Genomic DNA, 19,166 nt, shown 5'->3' with positions numbered 1-19,166 from the left:
ACACCCACAAGCACATGCACACACACACACACAAACATAAACACATACACGCACACATGCACACAATTCAAGAATTTCTCAGAATTATGAACAGGCTAGATGGGGGTGGGGTTGTATAAAATGTATTTTACATGTGAAATCTATGAACTAATCATGTTTTGGTACTTGTTGTCTAGCAGATACCAGTGAGAATTGAGTGTGCATAATGCAATTCAGTGAGACAGTTAGAATCCTATATGCCTTTCACCTTTTGTTTTCAGCCAGCAGCCAGACCAGCTACCCTAACTTTGCTGAATTACTGAAGCTAAGCAGGCTTACTTAGTACTTGGATAAGAAACCTCCTTGGAAGAGTAGGTTACTGCTGGAAGTGGTGTTGGTGGCTGGCCAGTAGGTGGCACTCTTTCCTGTGTCCAAAAGCCACCAAACAAATATCAATCCCAATGTCCTATTGCAGTGACAGGGACACTTCTTTGCATGAATGTTAAATTGAGGTCCTGACTCACCATGGTTGTTAAAGATCCCATGGCACTTATCGCAAAGAGTAGGTGGTTCCCTGATTTGCTTTATTTATGTACACATACATAAAGACACACAAACATACGCATACTGTACACTCACACACACACACATACACACACACACACAAAAACACACACACACACACACTACACATGCACACACACATACATGCACACACACGACACCCACAAACACGCACACAAACACACGCACACACACACACACACACACGCACACACACACACTCACACACAAATAAACACACACAAAACACATATACACACAAACAACCACACACACAAAAAAGGAACAAAGTAGGAAATGAACACAATTTGACAAGCGTGACTTTTTTTTCTGGAAAAAATGTGCTGGACTGGGCGGTGGTCATATTTTGTACCGCTCTGCGGTACATCTAGTTATTATGTTTATTCATTCTTGTTATTTTGTTTGGCAGTCTAAGCTCTTCAAAGTTCTATTCCATCGTTAAACACTCATTAAAACTTAAAACTTCCATCGTTAAACACATTGTATCATTGGGGAGAGGGTGTAAGTTTGCAATGAGCTGCAGAAGCAGGGGGTGGGGGAGACTAGAGAGACGTACTTTCCTCCAAATGTAAATGTAGTCATATGTGGTATTAAGAGAGAGAGAGAGTCTCACTTCTCAATTCAGCACAGAGGAGGGAGATTAGTAACTATACTATCTGGAAGGACTTTTTCAGCACCACTTGACAATCACCATTGGTATGCAATGAAACATTATTTTTTATATTATTTATATTCATTTCGGAATGTTCTTCTTTAGGGGGAAGCAAATGCCTCTTTTTAGTATTTGTGAATTAATGAGACAATTGACTATACTTTACATTGATTTAGAATTTTGGTAACACTTTATATTAAGACACGCATATTCACCATTAATAAGCTGCTTACTGACATGTATATTAGTAGCATACTAGCCATTTGTTAGTCATTATAAGTCACTAATTAATACCTTATTCTGCAAGACCTTACTAGACCCTTAATTAAGAATTTCCCCTATGTAAGCTCCTAATATTATTTAGCATGGGGCTTGTAAATTGGTAGTACCACAAGAACAGTTATTCACCCCTAATAATACTTATCAAAGATGGTCTATTCATATGGAACTAGACACAAAACCACAAGTCCTAATAATGAAGTCTTTGTAATGCAGAATATGTTCCCTATTCTAAAGTTGGGTCTTTGTTCACATTTAATTGACAATTAATTTGGCACTTATTAACCCCCATGTGTTCCCTAAACTAAAGTTGCCTCCTATTCACACTTTTTAAGTGTATTACAGCGCACACAAGAAGCAGACAGCCATGTTAGCACCTAACTTTCGAATCGGGAACATATTCTGCATTACAAACACTTAATTATGAGTTATTTGTACACTATTAGCACTTTTTGTGTCTAGTTCCATTTGTAAAGAGCATCTTGTATTACTAGGGGTGAATAACTGTTCTTGTGGTACTACCACCTCACAAGCCCCATACTGAGCCATGTATATTTAGGTCATAATGCATATGCAACAGCTTATTTATAATAACTATGAATAAGGGGTAATTAGGAGTTTACATAGGGGCTACGCCTATGTTTTTATATATCATTTAGTATTAGATACTATTATTAGTCTTTTTTTATTTATCTAACAGTTATTATATAATAATAGTTGTCATTTTCATTACAGACTGACAGAATTGATTGCTGGACCTAGTCAATATGGGGACACGGATGGAATTCTTCTGATGGACCTGAGGCTTTTGACTGAGGACAGGAGCTATAAGAGAATCACCATGCATATCACTGCGCACACATGGGACACTGCTCTTCTCTGTTTTGCTCTGTACATTGTGGCTTGTGTTAGTCGCGTATCTGGATTCACATATGGGGTCTGTGAATTACATGACCCAGAGCAGTGTGGAGGACGTATCAATTTTTCTTGCTACAAAAAGAGTCTTGATCATGTGCCACCAAAATTCCCACATAACGTAACTGATATAGACATTTGTAAAAATAACATAAAAGAGATAAAGAGTGGGGACTTCCAAAATCTTACACATTTAGAAACCTTAAACATCTCTTACAACTCAATCTCTTATGTGGAAGAAGGAGCTTTCAGAGACTTGCTTTCCTTAAAAGAATTGGCCCAAAAGTTAGGACTTTCTAGATAGCAGGGTCTTGATTTTCCAGGCTAACAATAGATATCAACAGGAACTCAAATGATAGCCTATACTCATAGGCCTATCAAAGTCACATTTTTTCTGCAGCATTGTTTCATGTGTCACACCGACTGTGAAATCACACGAAAAATGTAAGGCTGGCTTCACTTGTCACATTAAGGCCTACACTACAGCATCGACATCCAGCTAAAGCCCATCAACCCCTACACATAAATGTAACATGGAAAACATATGGTCTACTTTCACAGTAAATGGAAATGACTCAATGCTTTGTTTTCATTTTATCTGTGACAACCATAGACTGTATAAAATAGGTGACAACACTACATCCTCAAGGAACCCAGACTGTGATAAATTTTAGCAAGCCAGCCTACCCACACATTTAATCCTGCGAATTTCAAAATATTAGACCTTACCAACATGTGATGGGCAGGATTACAGACCGCCCAGTACTATTATTTAAAATATCCTCTCATCTTTTGTCAGATTCAGAATGATGTGATTATATGAACATTTCCAGAGACAAAATTCTAAAAAATAAAAACAGTTTTATTTAAATTATTGTTTTTCCTGTAAAGAAAGCACATAGTTGGATATGCTGCATTCACATAATGAATTCATACCTTTGACCAGAAATTTCATCCATTTCTGGGTTTCATGTCCTCCTGAAAGCATACCAAATGCTTATCAAGTAACTGTTCTTTCTCCACTTTCCTCATTCTTGAGAGGGTCAGCCCTATGTTCCCACATTTCCCAATTCCCAAGATTTTTCACTGAAAATTAGGCCCTATGTTCCCACATTTCTACATTTACAAAATTAGGGTTAGGGTGGGAACATAGGGCTGTGGGAACATAGAAATGTGGGAACATAGGCACGCTCCCATTTTGAGAGCCACCTCTTGCCTGTAGCCTAATCTCTTTTATTGCTGGTACGGTCCTGCTGGGGGAAAAAAACAGCATAAACACCACTGCATAAAAATGGCACTAGATACTACAGACTAACATCTGCATCTTGTTGCAGACGTTAAATGATCTCAGTTGCTGTAGGAAGTAAAGCCTCTTTGTCCTTTCTTGTGAAGATCGATCCTCAGGGTTCTTAGACCACTCCAGTCACCTCAGTGCACCTCAGTGCTCATGTTTTACTGTTGTCTGTGGGTTTAGTCACATAAAAGGATGTGGGGTTACATATGGGGTCTGTGACATACACTGTAACAAGATTCTGTGGTTTTCACAGCATCACTACTGTATATGGAAGAAATATTTATTGAATTGAGTATGTTGCTGTAGTGTCACAATGGATTATGGTCAAAATTCACCAAACTACAGTAATAAAAATGTGCTGTAACTCAAAACCTATTTTTTACAGTCTATGATCAAAACCCAGAAAATATCAATCTGACTCCTCCCTCTTGTCAACTTTGTGAAAAATCCAACATGGCGGACAATCGGTTGGTGTTTTGTGCATATAAAACCCATAAATAAAGGCTATTTTATTATTATATTTTTAGATTTGAGGCTAGAATTTACCATTTAGCAGTCTGGTTGTTGGAGCAAAAAAATGTCTATAGTTTCCAGTGTGTACAAACGCTGTGTAATGTATAAAGTACAGCAACTGGCTGCAGCTGGCCAATATCGATCACCCCATCTGGATCACCCTGGGATGAATTCAGAATCAGCACACTTGTAGTTCCTGCTTGACTTCAATGTGTGTGTGTGTGTGTGTGTGTGTGTGTGTGTGTGTGTGTGTGTGTGTGTGTGTGTGTGTGTGTGTGTGTGTGTGTGTGTGTGGAGCCAGATTTAGTCATTTCCACTCGCCAAGGATGTTTTGGACAAGTGGGATCTACTCTACAGTAATTTCGCTCATCCTGTGAATCAGTTTACAGCAAGTTTGTGGGGTCTGTGACATACATTACCCAGAGTGGTACGGAGGTCCAACAAAAATGTTGTGCTACAAACAGAATCTGGATCATGTGCCACCAAAATGTCCACTTAGTATAACTGATTTAAACATTCCTCACAATAAAATAAAATAAAAACAACTAGATGCACCGTAAAGCGGTACAAAATATGACCGCTGCTCAGTTCTACACATTCTCTTCGCAAAAATAAATCACGCTTGTCAATTTGTCTCCATCTTCTATTCCAAACCCTACTCTTGCAACATTTTTGTATGTAAATGAGTGTGAGCATGTGTGTGTTTGCTTTTGTATATATGTGTGCTTCTCTCTCTCTGTGTGTGTGTGTGTGTGTGTGTGCGTGTGTATGTTAGCTTACTGTAGCTTATAACAGAAACATTCACATTGCTTCTGTTTTTGAGGTCTCAAACTCGAGACAAAAGGTGAGACACTTCTCTAATTCACCCTATGCCTGCTCCACAGGCCTCCCACCCCACCCATACTCCTGCAGCTCCTTGCAAACTCCACTCCAGTTTCACATCCACTTCCGAAGGTTGTCCGTTTTGCATTTAGTAGTGACTCGACTCGGACTTGACTCGGATGAGTAGTGGACTCGACTCGGACTTGACTTGGAATTTTTTTTAATGACTTGGACTTGACTCGGACTTGAATACTGGAGACTTGTACCTGGACTCAGACTCGTGGCATAGTGACATGACTATAACACTGACTATAGGCCTTTACCTTATACAGTGATTGAAAAGACAAGAAAATAATGATTTTGTTGTGGCATTGTTCTGATAATCACAAAGACATTGTTGTAACTTATGACTATATGGCAAAATCACACAAAACAATCAAATTAATATGAATAAATATATTTGAAAGAACAAAATAATATGGTTAGTTCTTTCATCAAAAAATCCTCTATTTGCAGCAGTTTCAGCCTTGTGGAGCTTTGCCATTCTTCTTTGAGGAAAATTCATACCATGCCAGAACTAATGTACCTCCCACATGGAATTGGCTCGATGGACAATCTCTTCATTCCAAGACGGCCCTATAAGACCCATAAATGTGAAGTGTGTTTAAATTAAATTTGTCCACTTTGTGTCCTCTCTGTTTTGGCCTCAAATCTATGGAAATGAGGTCAGAGAAAACAGAAGCAAACTACATGTCTCAGTTTCATTTCATGTGAGGATTTCCGGACCATTCTTTTGACTTGCTGTCAGAGCACAACAGAAAGCATTACATTAGAAAAAAGTGATACATATTTGTTACTCCCTCCAAAACAGCATACACCACATTAGATCGACAGCTTGTGCATTGTGTTGATACCTTTCCACTGCAGAGACTTGTGGGAGTTTCAAGTGGATTCATGTTTACAGGAACGACCCAATGTTTAGCCTTCTTGGTCTATTGGTTCTCCGCGGTACAAGACCTTACAGACCCACAAGATGTGTAGCCAAGATGTGTTTCGCTCTTTCATCTCAATGTCAATTCCAAACACATCTAAACATGCCTAAGTAAATGTTCCAGAAGGAACAGAATCCCAGTATCAATAATCCCCTAATTCTGATATGATTGGCTGCAAAAAGTTCACTTAAGGAACAGTGCCTTGTGCAACTTGTTTCTGAGTACAAATGGGGAAATGGTCATCTTCGCACAGCAGGGATGAGAATACAACTTCAGTTTGAGCTTTATTGCATTAGATAAGTTTCAGTTCCTATACAGAAATCGGACAATTCTCATGTCTCTCAAATGGTTTAATTATACAGGATTAACATAATAACCCACACATCACACATTGACCCCAAAATAATTAACATGATAAACACAGTGTTGTGGTTGTCATGTTTAATGTTGTTTGTGTCAAATTGATCAGTTTTACAAATCCAAACTATATCATGTTTTTATTCATTTATTATTATGTTTATTCATTCCTGTTATTTTGTTTTGCCATTTAAACTCTTCAAAGTTCTAATCCATCATTAAACAGTCATGTTATGACCAAGGGAAGAGTATGTAAGTTTGCAATGAACTGCAGGAGCAGGGAGTAGGAGGAAGGGAGGGAGGGAGAGAGAGAGACAGAGAAAGACAGAAAGAAAAAAAGAAAGAAAGAAAGAAAGGGAGAAAGAGAGTCTCACTTCTCAATTCAGCACAGAGGAGGGAGATTAACTACACTATCTGGAAGGATTTTTTCCAACATCACTTGACAAACACCAGTGGTATGCAATGAAACATTATTTCTATATTCATGTGACATTTCAGAATGTTCATCTTCAGGGGGAAGCAAATGTCTCTGTTTACTATTTGTGAATTTATGAGACAATTGACTATACCTTACATTGTTTTAGAATTCTTAATTTGCCTATTGGTGTGCATTTCGAGAATGACACTTCAGACATTGCTCAACCATGGTACGACTGAACTTTCGCTCAAACTCCCTGTCTATAAATGAATGCACGTTTAAAACGTTGATAAGTGAAACATTCAGTTGGATGGTGAGCAGGATGGATGCCAAAAGCTTGTTTTATCAAAGACATGAACAGGAACCAACATAGTATAACAAAAATGTATTAGGCCTATAGGCAATTCTTGGATTAGAGGACAAGCATGTTGCACTCCTGTGGAGAAAGAGAACAAACACAAATTTAACTTGTCTGTATATTGAGGAAGTGACAGGCTACATGTTTTCTCTGGTGGAACAGGGTGTGGAAAGTAAAAAAAAAAAAGTGTACAAGATTTGTTTAACATCAGATCAGGTTGAACTATAAAGGGATGGATAAATCACTGCTCTAGTTGCAAGTCGTTTTAATTACACTGAATATTTGATTGTTAAAAATGATAACCTTATATTCTGATTCACTAGCTCCACTAAATACAGTTTGCAATAAATGTGTTTTGTAGGTATTTTTAGATGATTTAATTATGTATTAGATACTATTACTCTTTTTTTTATTTATTTAACATGTATTAATTGTTGTAATTTTCATTACAGACTGACAAAATTGATTGCTGCATGGGCCTAGCTAAAACTGTCAGAGTCAGTATGGTGCCACGGATGGATGTCTTCCAAGGGGGGGACAGAAGCTATAAGAGAATCACAATGCATATTACTGTGCACATATGGGACACTGCTCTTCTCTGTTTTGCTCTGTACATTGTGGCTTGTGTTAGTCGCGTGTCTGGATTCACATATGGGGCCTGTATGTTACATGACCCAGAGCAGTTTGGAGGACGTACCAAATTCTTCTGCTACAAAAAAGGTCTTGATCATGTGCCAAAAAACCTTCCACATAACGTAACTGATATAGACATTTCTAACAATAGAATAAAAGAGATAAACACTGGGGACTTCAAAAATTTTACACATTTAGAAACCTTAAACATCTCCTATAACTCAATCTCTTATGTGGAAGAAGGAGCATTCAAAGACTTGATTGCCTTAAAAGAATTGGGCCTGAGGAGTAACCGTTTGACCAGAATCACAAAAAAATTCTTCCTTGGCCTAACCAATCTAAAAGTGCTCCTCCTCGACAACAACAACATTTTGACCATTGAAAATGAATCATTTTCTGTCTTCCACCATCTAGAGCATGTGAAGCTGTCTAACAATACTTTAAGAGACATGGCATCAATGCAACCCATCTTCAGAGTTCAAACTCTGGCCGAAATACATATTCCTTACAACAACATCTCAATTTTTCAGTCAAGTGAAATTTCAAATTCATCCCTCAGACTTAAAATACTGAATTTAGCTCACAATCCTCTAATCATTTTCAGGATGCATGCCGATATTTTCCCCTACCTTAATACAGTTGATCTGTCATATTGTTTTTCAAATAGAAGTTTAGAATGGGAAGTGCTGAATACAAGTTTTTTTAGGAATGTAAAGAGGCTTCATATGGCTGGTGTTAATGTCTCATTAGAGCGATTCAACGTGATACTGCAAACATTTAATAATTCACTGGTCGAGTTAACATTAAGCGCTGTACCTCTTGCAAAATCCCTTATAAGTTATACTTGTAAGATTCCAACACTTACAAAGCTTACACTGAGAGACAACAACATCAGCAGCTTAAAAGACACAGGGCTGGAGAAATGTTTTCAACTTAAGGCTATAGACCTATACTATAATAGTCTAGCCGATCTGGAAGATGTCTTTGCATCACTAAAGAATATTACTTCTCTACAACTGGGTTATAACAAATTTTCATATATTCCAAGTATGATACAAAATATATCTTTGCTGGAAAACTTAAATTTTGTATTCAATCGAATTGAAAGATTGGATTGTTCCACCTTTAAAACTCTTAACAAACTGAAAACTCTCAGCTTGTATGGAAACAGCATTAATGTGATGAAAGACTGTGTATTCCAAGACCTGATCAATCTAAAAAAGCTGTACTTAGGATCAAACTGTATTAAATATTTGAGAGGAGCTTTCAAAAAGGGTCCTGCAAAATTGGAACATCTAGAACTAAGCTCAAACTCATTAGCCTCACTTAACACTGATGACTTCAGAGGTTTAAAATCACTGAGGACTTTGGTTTTAAATGACAATAAAATTAATTCAATTGATAACAAGACTTTTGACAAATTGAATAGCTTGAAATTGCTGAACTTGGAGTTTAACAAGATAACAGATGAATCACTTAGACCTTCTGTATTTTCAGGACTTTCAAATTTGTCAGAACTGTATTTACAGAATAATCACATATTAAAAGCTGAACATTTTCCTAATCCTCCTTTTTATCATTTAAAATCTCTTCGAGTGCTTTCAATTTTATCTCAGCGTCATCATAAGAAACGGTCTTTCTTCCCCTCTAATTTTCTACTAAATTTGACAAATTTGAGTGGTTTTTGGGCCCAGAATATTGGACTTAAATATTTGCATTATGATATATTCAAAGATAACACCCAGATCACTGAACTAGGCCTGAGTGGAAATGACCTCACAATTCTTTCACCTGATATATTCCTGCCCCTGCGAAAACTATATAGGCTCTATTTAAGCGAGACTCACCTGAAAACCTTAGATTTTCTTGTTCAAGCAAAACTAGACCACCTCTATTATTTGCAGGTCAGCAATAACCAAATTTCATCAATCAATGACACAATTATCATGTCCCTGCCTGGGTTAAGGCTACTCGATATGCAAGGAAACACGTTCACCTGCGACTGTAGCAATGCTTGGTTCATCAAATGGGTGGAGGAAGGTAACTTGACACAAGTACTTGCTGCTAATACATACGAATGTAACAGTCCTCCCGATTTGAAACAAACTAAATTTCTAAGTGTAGATGTATCTTCTTGTTCAGTAAACATTGAGTTTTCTTGTTACATATCCAGCACTTGTATTGTGCTCCTGACCTTGATCATTTCTCTCATCTACAACTTCCTACACTGGCAAATAGTTTACGGCTATTATCTCTTCTTGGCATTTCTCTATGACAATAAGAAGAAGGGGTCTCACAAGCCATTAGGTTTCCAGTATGATGCTTTTGTTTCCTACAACACGCATGATGAACTCTGGGTCACCAGTGAGTTGCTCCCCAAACTAGAGGGAGAACAGGGATGGAGATTATGTCTGCACCACCGGGACTTCCAACCAGGGAAACCCATTGTGGACAATATCGTGGATAGCATCTACAGCAGCCGCAAGACTATCTGCATCCTCAGCCAGCACTACCTGGAGAGTGAGTGGTGTTCCAGGGAAGTGCAGGTGGCCAGCTTCCGTCTGTTCGATGAGAAAAAGGACGTTCTGATCCTGGTGTTCCTGGAGGACATTCCAGTCTATCGGCTGTCCCCGTACTACAGGATGAGGGGCCTGGTGAAGAAGCGCACATACCTCAGCTGGCCCAAAGCGGGACAGGACACACGGGTCTTCTGGGAGAAACTAAGAGTTGCCCTTGGTGCCAGAAGGGGTTTTGAGGAGGAGAATTCCCTTCAGTGATGTGCAAAATGTCCTTTGATCCTTAAACAGTTATGCTTTCACAGGTTCTGTCAAGAGACAATGCCCTATACTCATGTTACTTTTGATGAAAGTGATAAAATCATTGTAATCATTGTCAATCGTAGCTCCTCGTGTAAATTAACCCAACAGTTCTGTGTGATTTTAACATTTCAACATCTTTTTGTTCAAATATATTTTTTAACTATTACAGGCTTCTTTAGTAAATTAACTGTCTTTTTTGTTTATTCTACTACTTTTTTACTCTTTTACTAAATGAATGCTGATGTTGTTGAGTAATTAACATAATGTGAAAATCATACTATTAAAAACAGCACAAGGCCCCAGCAGTGGCGCAATTGGCTGGGTCACCTGCACCGTACGCCGGCGACCTGGGTTCGATTCCCGCCCCGTGGTCCTTTCCGGATCCCACCCCGACTCTCTCTCCCACTCACTTCTTGTCAATCTCCACTATCCTATCTGATTAAAGGCATAAAAAAAGCCCAAAAAATATACTTAAAAAAAAAAAAACAGCACAAGAACATGTAAGTTTTCTTGCATACTGATTTTATATGGCTATAAAATCACACAAACCAATCAAATTAATGTGAATAAATTGAATATATTCGAAAGAACAAAATAATATGGTTATCAAGCACCAATTACCGCCCCTTTCGTTCGAAAATTCTAAAACAACAATGTTTTTTAATACTTCAAAATAACATTTGATGAATGAACCTTACCAAATATGTGTCACTTTTTTGTAATCGAGCCAATTCCACCTGTAGGAGGTACATTAGATCTAGTAGCATGGCATGACTTTTCCTCAAAGAAGGATGCTAAAGCTCCGCAAGGCTGAAACTGCTGCAAATATCGGAAATATCGGAACTATCGGAACGTCACCTATTACCGTCCCCTATTTCCGCCCTCTCGATTGGCAATTTCTTCATTCCATCTTGACGCCCATAAAAGAACTCAGTAAGACCCATAAATGTGAAGTGTGTTTAAATTGAATTTGTCCACTTTGTGTCCTCTCTGTTTTGGCCTCACATCTATGGAAATGAGGTCAGAGAAAACAGAAGCAAACTACATGTCTCAGTTTCATTTCATGTGAGGATTTCCGGACCATTCTTTTGACTTGCTGTCAGAGCACAACAGAAAGCATTACAAAAAAGTGACACATATTTGTTACTCCCCCCAAAACAGAATAAGCCATTAGATCGACAGCTTGCACATTGTGTTGATACTTTTCCACTGCAGGAACTTGTGGGAGTTTAAAGTTGCTTAATTAATTAATTAATCGTTTTTCGTTTTGATCTGTAGCCTCCGCGCTAGACTGGACCCCCCGAAAGGAGGGTAGGGCAGACACAGTTTTCTGTGAATATCTCGAGAACCGTAGGGTTTAGGAGGACCACCTTTTTTTGTATGTTGATCTTAAGGGGCCATGTCAACCCATTCATTCACTCATTTCATGTATAGCGCCACCTAGTTAAAAATGTAAAAGCAAAAAATTAGGTGTTGTAATCACAATGTCTCTGGCTGACATGGTCAAAACTGCACAAAATTGAAAGTGTAGGATCATTATGACACCCTCCGAATGCATGCCAAGTTTGTGGACTTTCGTTCATGGGGGGCCTTACAATAAATTAATTTATGTATACATTTAGTGACCGTACAGCAACGGTCCACCCGAGTTTTCTGTGAATATCTTGAGAACCGTAGGGCCTAGGATGACCAGTTTTTTGCATCAGTTTGCCTCCAGGGGTCATGTTAACCTATTCCATATGCACACATGTGCATAAACAGATATTCACACACACACATACATTCACAGTATGACACATACACACACAGTAGACATATGTACGCATACATGCACATGCACACGCACAGGCACACCCACAAGCACATGCACACACACACACACAAACATAAACACATACACGCACACATGCACACAATTCAAGAATTTCTCAGAATTATGAACAGGCTAGATGGGGGTGGGGTTGTATAAAATGTATTTTACATGTGAAATCTATGAACTAATCATGTTTTGGTACTTGTTGTCTAGCAGATACCAGTGAGAATTGAGTGTGCATAATGCAATTCAGTGAGACAGTTAGAATCCTATATGCCTTTCACCTTTTGTTTTCAGCCAGCAGCCAGACCAGCTACCCTAACTTTGCTGAATTACTGAAGCTAAGCAGGCTTACTTAGTACTTGGATAAGAAACCTCCTTGGAAGAGTAGGTTACTGCTGGAAGTGGTGTTGGTGGCTGGCCAGTAGGTGGCACTCTTTCCTGTGTCCAAAAGCCACCAAACAAATATCAATCCCAATGTCCTATTGCAGTGACAGGGACACTTCTTTGCATGAATGTTAAATTGAGGTCCTGACTCACCATGGTTGTTAAAGATCCCATGGCACTTATCGCAAAGAGTAGGTGGTTCCCTGATTTGCTTTATTTATGTACACATACATAAAGACACACAAACATACGCATACTGTACACTCACACACACACACATACACACACACACACAAAAACACACACACACACACACTACACATGCACACACACATACATGCACACACACGACACCCACAAACACGCACACAAACACACGCACACACACACACACACACACACACACACACACACTCACACACAAAAAAACACACACAAAACACATATACACACAAACAACCACACACACAAAAAAGGAACAAAGTAGGAAATGAACACAATTTGACAAGCGTGACTTTTTTTTCTGGAAAAAATGTGCTGGACTGGGCGGTGGTCATATTTTGTACCGCTCTGCGGTACATCTAGTTATTATGTTTATTCATTCTTGTTATTTTGTTTGGCAGTCTAAGCTCTTCAAAGTTCTATTCCATCGTTAAACACTCATTAAAACTTAAAACTTCCATCGTTAAACACATTGTATCATTGGGGAGAGGGTGTAAGTTTGCAATGAGCTGCAGAAGCAGGGGGTGGGGGAGACTAGAGAGACGTACTTTCCTCCAAATGTAAATGTAGTCATATGTGGTATTAAGAGAGAGAGAGAGTCTCACTTCTCAATTCAGCACAGAGGAGGGAGATTAGTAACTATACTATCTGGAAGGACTTTTTCAGCACCACTTGACAATCACCATTGGTATGCAATGAAACATTATTTTTTATATTATTTATATTCATTTCGGAATGTTCTTCTTTAGGGGGAAGCAAATGGCTCTTTTTAGTATTTGTGAATTAATGAGACAATTGACTATACTTTACATTGATTTAGAATTTTGGTAACACTTTATATTAAGACACGCATATTCACCATTAATAAGCTGCTTACTGACATGTATATTAGTAGCATACTAGCCATTTGTTAGTCATTATAAGTCACTAATTAATACCTTATTCTGCAAGACCTTACTAGACCCTTAATTAAGAATTTCCCCTATGTAAGCTCCTAATATTATTTAGCATGGGGCTTGTAAATTGGTAGTACCACAAGAACAGTTATTCACCCCTAATAATACTTATCAAAGATGGTCTATTCATATGGAACTAGACACAAAACCACAAGTCCTAATAATGTGCAAATAACTCATAATGAAGTCTTTGTAATGCAGAATATGTTCCCTATTCTAAAGTTGGGTCTTTGTTCACATTTAATTGACAATTAATTTGGCACTTATTAACCCCCATGTGTTCCCTAAACTAAAGTTGCCTCCTATTCACACTTTTTAAGTGTATTACAGCGCACACAAGAAGCAGACAGCCATGTTAGCACCCAACTTTCGAATCGGGAACATATTCTGCATTACAAACACTTAATTATGAGTTATTTGTACACTATTAGCACTTTTTGTGTCTAGTTCCATTTGTAAAGAGCATCTTGTATTACTAGGGGTGAATAACTGTTCTTGTGGTACTACCACCTCACAAGCCCCATACTGAGCCATGTATATTTAGGTCATAATGCATATGCAACAGCTTATTTATAATAACTATGAATAAGGGGTAATTAGGAGTTTACATAGGGGCTACGCCTATGTTTTTATATATCATTTAGTATTAGATACTATTATTAGTCTTTTTTTATTTATCTAAGTTATTATATAATAATAGTTGTCATTTTCATTACAGACTGACAGAATTGATTGCTGGACCTAGTCAATATGGGGACACGGATGGAATTCTTCTGATGGACCTGAGGCTTTTGACTGAGGACAGGAGCTATAAGAGAATCACCATGCATATCACTGCGCACACATGGGACACTGCTCTTCTCTGTTTTGCTCTGTACATTGTGGCTTGTGTTAGTCGCGTATCTGGATTCACATATGGGGTCTGTGAATTACATGACCCAGAGCAGTGTGGAGGACGTATCAATTTTTCTTGCTACAAAAAGAGTCTTGATCATGTGCCACCAAAATTCCCACATAACGTAACTGATATAGACATTTGTAAAAATAACATAAAAGAGATAAAGAGTGGGGACTTCCAAAATCTTACACATTTAGAAACCTTAAACATCTCTTACAACTCAATCTCTTATGTGGAAGAAGGAGCTTTCAGAGACTTGCTTTCCTTAAAAGAATTGGCCCAAAAGTTAGGACTTTCTAGATAGCAGGGTCTTGATTTTCCAGGCTAACAATAGATATCAACAGGAACTCAAATGATAGCCTATACTCATAGGCCTATCAAAGTCACATTTTTTCTGCAGCATTGTTTCATGCGTCACACCGACTGTGAAATCACACGAAAAATGTAAGGCTGGCTTCACTTGTCACATTAAGGCCTACACTACAGCATCGACATCCAGCTAAAGCCCATCAACCCCTACACATAAATGTAACATGGAAAACATATGGTCTACTTTCACAGTAAATGGAAATGACTCAATGCTTTGTTTTCATTTTATCTGTGACAACCATAGACTGTATAAAATAGGTGACAACACTACATCCTCAAGGAACCCAGACTGTGATAAATCAATTTTAGCAAGACAGCCTACCCACACATTTAATCCTGCGAATTTCAAAATATTAGACCTTACCAACATGTGATGGGCAGGATTACAGACCGCCCAGTACTATTATTTAAAATATCCTCTCATCTTTTGTCAGATTCAGAATGATGTGATTATATGAACATTTCCAGAGACAAAATTCTAAAAAATAAAAACAGTTTTATTTAAATTATTGTTTTTCCTGTAAAGAAAGCACATAGTTGGATATGCTGCATTCACATAATGAATTCATACCTTTGACCAGAAATTTCATCCATTTCTGGGTTTCATGTCCTCCTGAAAGCATACCAAATGCTTATCAAGTAACTGTTCTTTCTCCACTTTCCTCATTCTTGAGAGGGTCAGCCCTATGTTCCCACATTTCCCAATTCCCAAGATTTTTCACTGAAAATTAGGCCCTATGTTCCCACATTTCTACATTTACAAAATTAGGGTTAGGGTGGGAACATAGGGCTGTGGGAACATAGAAATGTGGGAACATAGGCACGCTCCCATTTTGAGAGCCACCTCTTGCCTGTAGCCTAATCTCTTTTATTGCTGGTACGGTCCTGCTGGGGGAAAAAAACAGCATAAACACCACTGCATAAAAATGGCACTAGATACTACAGACTAACATCTGCATCTTGTTGCAGACGTTAAATGATCTCAGTTGCTGTAGGAAGTAAAGCCTCTTTGTCCTTTCTTGTGAAGATCCTCAGGGTTCTTAGACCACTCCAGTCACCTCAGTGCACCTCAGTGCTCATGTTTTACTGTTGTCTGTGGGTTTAGTCACATAAAAGGATGTGGGGTTACATATGGGGTCTGTGACATACACTGTAACAAGATTCTGTGGTTTTCACAGCATCACTACTGTATATGGAAGAAATATTTATTGAATTGAGTATGTTGCTGTAGTGTCACAATGGATTATGGTCAAAATTCACCAAACTACAGTAATAAAAATGTGCTGTAACTCAAAACCTATTTTTTACAGTCTATGATCAAAACCCAGAAAATATCAATCTGACTCCTCCCTCTTGTCAACTTTGTGAAAAATCCAACATGGCGGACAATCGGTTGGGGTTTTCTGCATATAAAACCCATAAATAAAGGCTATTTTATTATTATATTTTTAGATTTGAGGCTAGAATTTACCATTTAGCAGTCTGGTTGTTGGAGCAAAAAAATGTCTATAGTTTCCAGTGTGTACAAACGCTGTGTAATGTATAAAGTACAGCAACTGGCTGCAGCTGGCCAATATCGATCACCCCATCTGGATCACCCTGGGATGAATTCAGAATCAGCACACTTGTAGTTCCTGCTTGACTTCAATGTGTGTGTGTGTGTGTGTGTGTGTGTGTGTGTGTGTGTGTGTGTGTGTGGAGCCAGATTTAGTCATTTCCACTCGCCAAGGATGTTTTGGACAAGTGGGATCTACTCTACAGTAATTTCGCTCATCCTGTGAATCAGTTTACAGCAAGTTTGTGGGGTCTGTGACATACATTACCCAGAGTGGTACGGAGGTCCAACAAAAATGTTGTGCTACAAACAGAATCTGGATCATGTGCCACCAAAATGTCCACTTAGTATAACTGATTTAAACATTCCTCACAATAAAATAAAATAAAAACAACTAGATGCACCGTAAAGCGGTACAAAATATGACCGCTGCTCAGTTCTACACATTCTCTTCGCAAAAATAAATCACGCTTGTCAATTTGTCTCCATCTTCTATTCCAAACCCTACTCTTGCAACATTTTTGTATGTAAATGAGTGTGAGCATGTGTGTGTTTGCTTTTGTGTATATGTGTGCTTCTCTCTGTGTGTGTGTGTGTGTGTGTGTGTGTGCGTGTGTATGTTAGCTTACTGTAGCTTATAACAGAAACATTCACATTGCTTCTGTTTTTGAGGTCTCAAACTCGAGACAAAAGGTGAGACACTTCTCTAATTCACCCTATGCCTGCTCCACAGGCCTCCCACCCCACCCATACTCCTGCAGCTCCTTGCAAACTCCACTCCAGTTTCACATCCACTTCCGAAGGTTGTCCGTTTTGCATTTAGTAGTGACTCGACTCGGACTTGACTCGGATGAGTAGTGGACTCGACTCGGACTTGACTTGGAATTTTTTTTAATGACTTGGACTTGACTCGGACTTGAATACTGGAGACTTGTACCTGGACTCAGACTCGTGGCATAGTGACATGACTATAACACTGACTATAGGCCTTTACCTTATACAGTGATTGAAAAGACAAGAAAATAATGATTTTGTTGTGGCATTGTTCTGATAATCACAAAGACATTGTTGTAACTTATGACTATATGGCAAAATCACACAAAACAATCAAATTAATATGAATAAATATATTTGAAAGAACAAAATAATATCGTTAGTTCTTTCATCAAAAAATCCTCTATTTGCAGCAGTTTCAGCCTTGTGGAGCTTTGGCATTCTTCTTTGAGGAAAATTCATACCATGCCAGAACTAATGTACCTCCCACATGGAATTGGCTCGATGGACAATCTCTTCATTCCAAGACGGCCCTATAAGACCCATAAATGTGAAGTGTGTTTAAATTAAATTTGTCCACTTTGTGTCCTCTCTGTTTTGGCCTCAAATCTATGGAAATGAGGTCAGAGAAAACAGAAGCAAACTACATGTCTCAGTTTCATTTCATGTGAGGATTTCCGGACCATTCTTTTGACTTGCTGTCAGAGCACAACAGAAAGCATTACATTAGAAAAAAGTGATACATATTTGTTACTCCCTCCAAAACAGCATACACCACATTAGATCGACAGCTTGTGCATTGTGTTGATACCTTTCCACTGCAGAGACTTGTGGGAGTTTCAAGTGGATTCATGTTTACAGGAACGACCCAATGTTTAGCCTTCTTGGTCTATTGGTTCTCCGCGGTACAAGACCTTACAGACCCACAAGATGTGTAGCCAAGATGTGTTTCGCTCTTTCATCTCAATGTCAATTCCAAACACATCTAAACATGCCTAAGTAAATGTTCCAGAAGGAACAGAATCCCAGTATCAATAATCCCCTAATTCTGATATGATTGGCTGCAAAAAGTTCACTTAAGGAACAGTGCCTTGTGCAACTTGTTTCTGAGTACAAATGGGGAAATGGTCATCTTCGCACAGCAGGGATGAGAATACAACTTCAGTTTGAGCTTTATTGCATTAGATAAGTTTCAGTTCCTATACAGAAATCGGACAATTCTCATGTCTCTCAAATGGTTTAATTATACAGGATTAACATAATAACCCACACATCACACATTGACCCCAAAATAATTAACATGATAAACACAGTGTTGTGGTTGTCATGTTTAATGTTGTTTGTGTCAAATTGATCAGTTTTACAAATCCAAACTATATCATGTTTTTATTCATTTATTATTATGTTTATTCATTCCTGTTATTTTGTTTTGCCATTTAAACTCTTCAAAGTTCTAATCCATCATTAAACAGTCATGTTATGACCAAGGGAAGAGTATGTAAGTTTGCAATGAACTGCAGGAGCAGGGAGTAGGAGGAAGGGAGGGAGAGAGAGAGAGACAGAGAAAGACAGAAAG

At 38.3% G+C, this 19,166-nt stretch overlaps 1 protein-coding gene across 1 annotated transcript; it reads left to right on the top strand.

Moving 5' to 3' along the window:
- Positions 1–6,768: 6,768 nt before the first annotated feature.
- LOC143138808 (uncharacterized) lies at positions 6,769–10,782 on the top strand. Its single transcript, XM_076299199.1, has 2 exons — positions 6,769–6,843; positions 7,617–10,782. The coding sequence occupies exon 2, from the start codon at positions 7,638–7,640 to the stop codon at positions 10,572–10,574; it is 2,937 nt and encodes a 978-aa protein (XP_076155314.1). The 5' UTR covers positions 6,769–6,843; positions 7,617–7,637; the 3' UTR covers positions 10,575–10,782.
- Positions 10,783–19,166: the final 8,384 nt, after the last annotated feature.

The sequence above is a fragment of the Alosa pseudoharengus genome, unplaced genomic scaffold (genome assembly GCF_046254945.1).
Source record: "Alosa pseudoharengus isolate Yale_2024_CS ecotype anadromous, Long Island Sound unplaced genomic scaffold, YU_APseudo_1.1 YU_APseudo_1.1_scf_22, whole genome shotgun sequence".
Classification (NCBI taxonomy): Eukaryota; Metazoa; Chordata; class Actinopteri; order Clupeiformes; family Clupeidae; genus Alosa; species Alosa pseudoharengus.
Note: the sequence above shows the minus strand (reverse complement) of the source record. Positions and strands in the feature narration are given on the sequence as shown.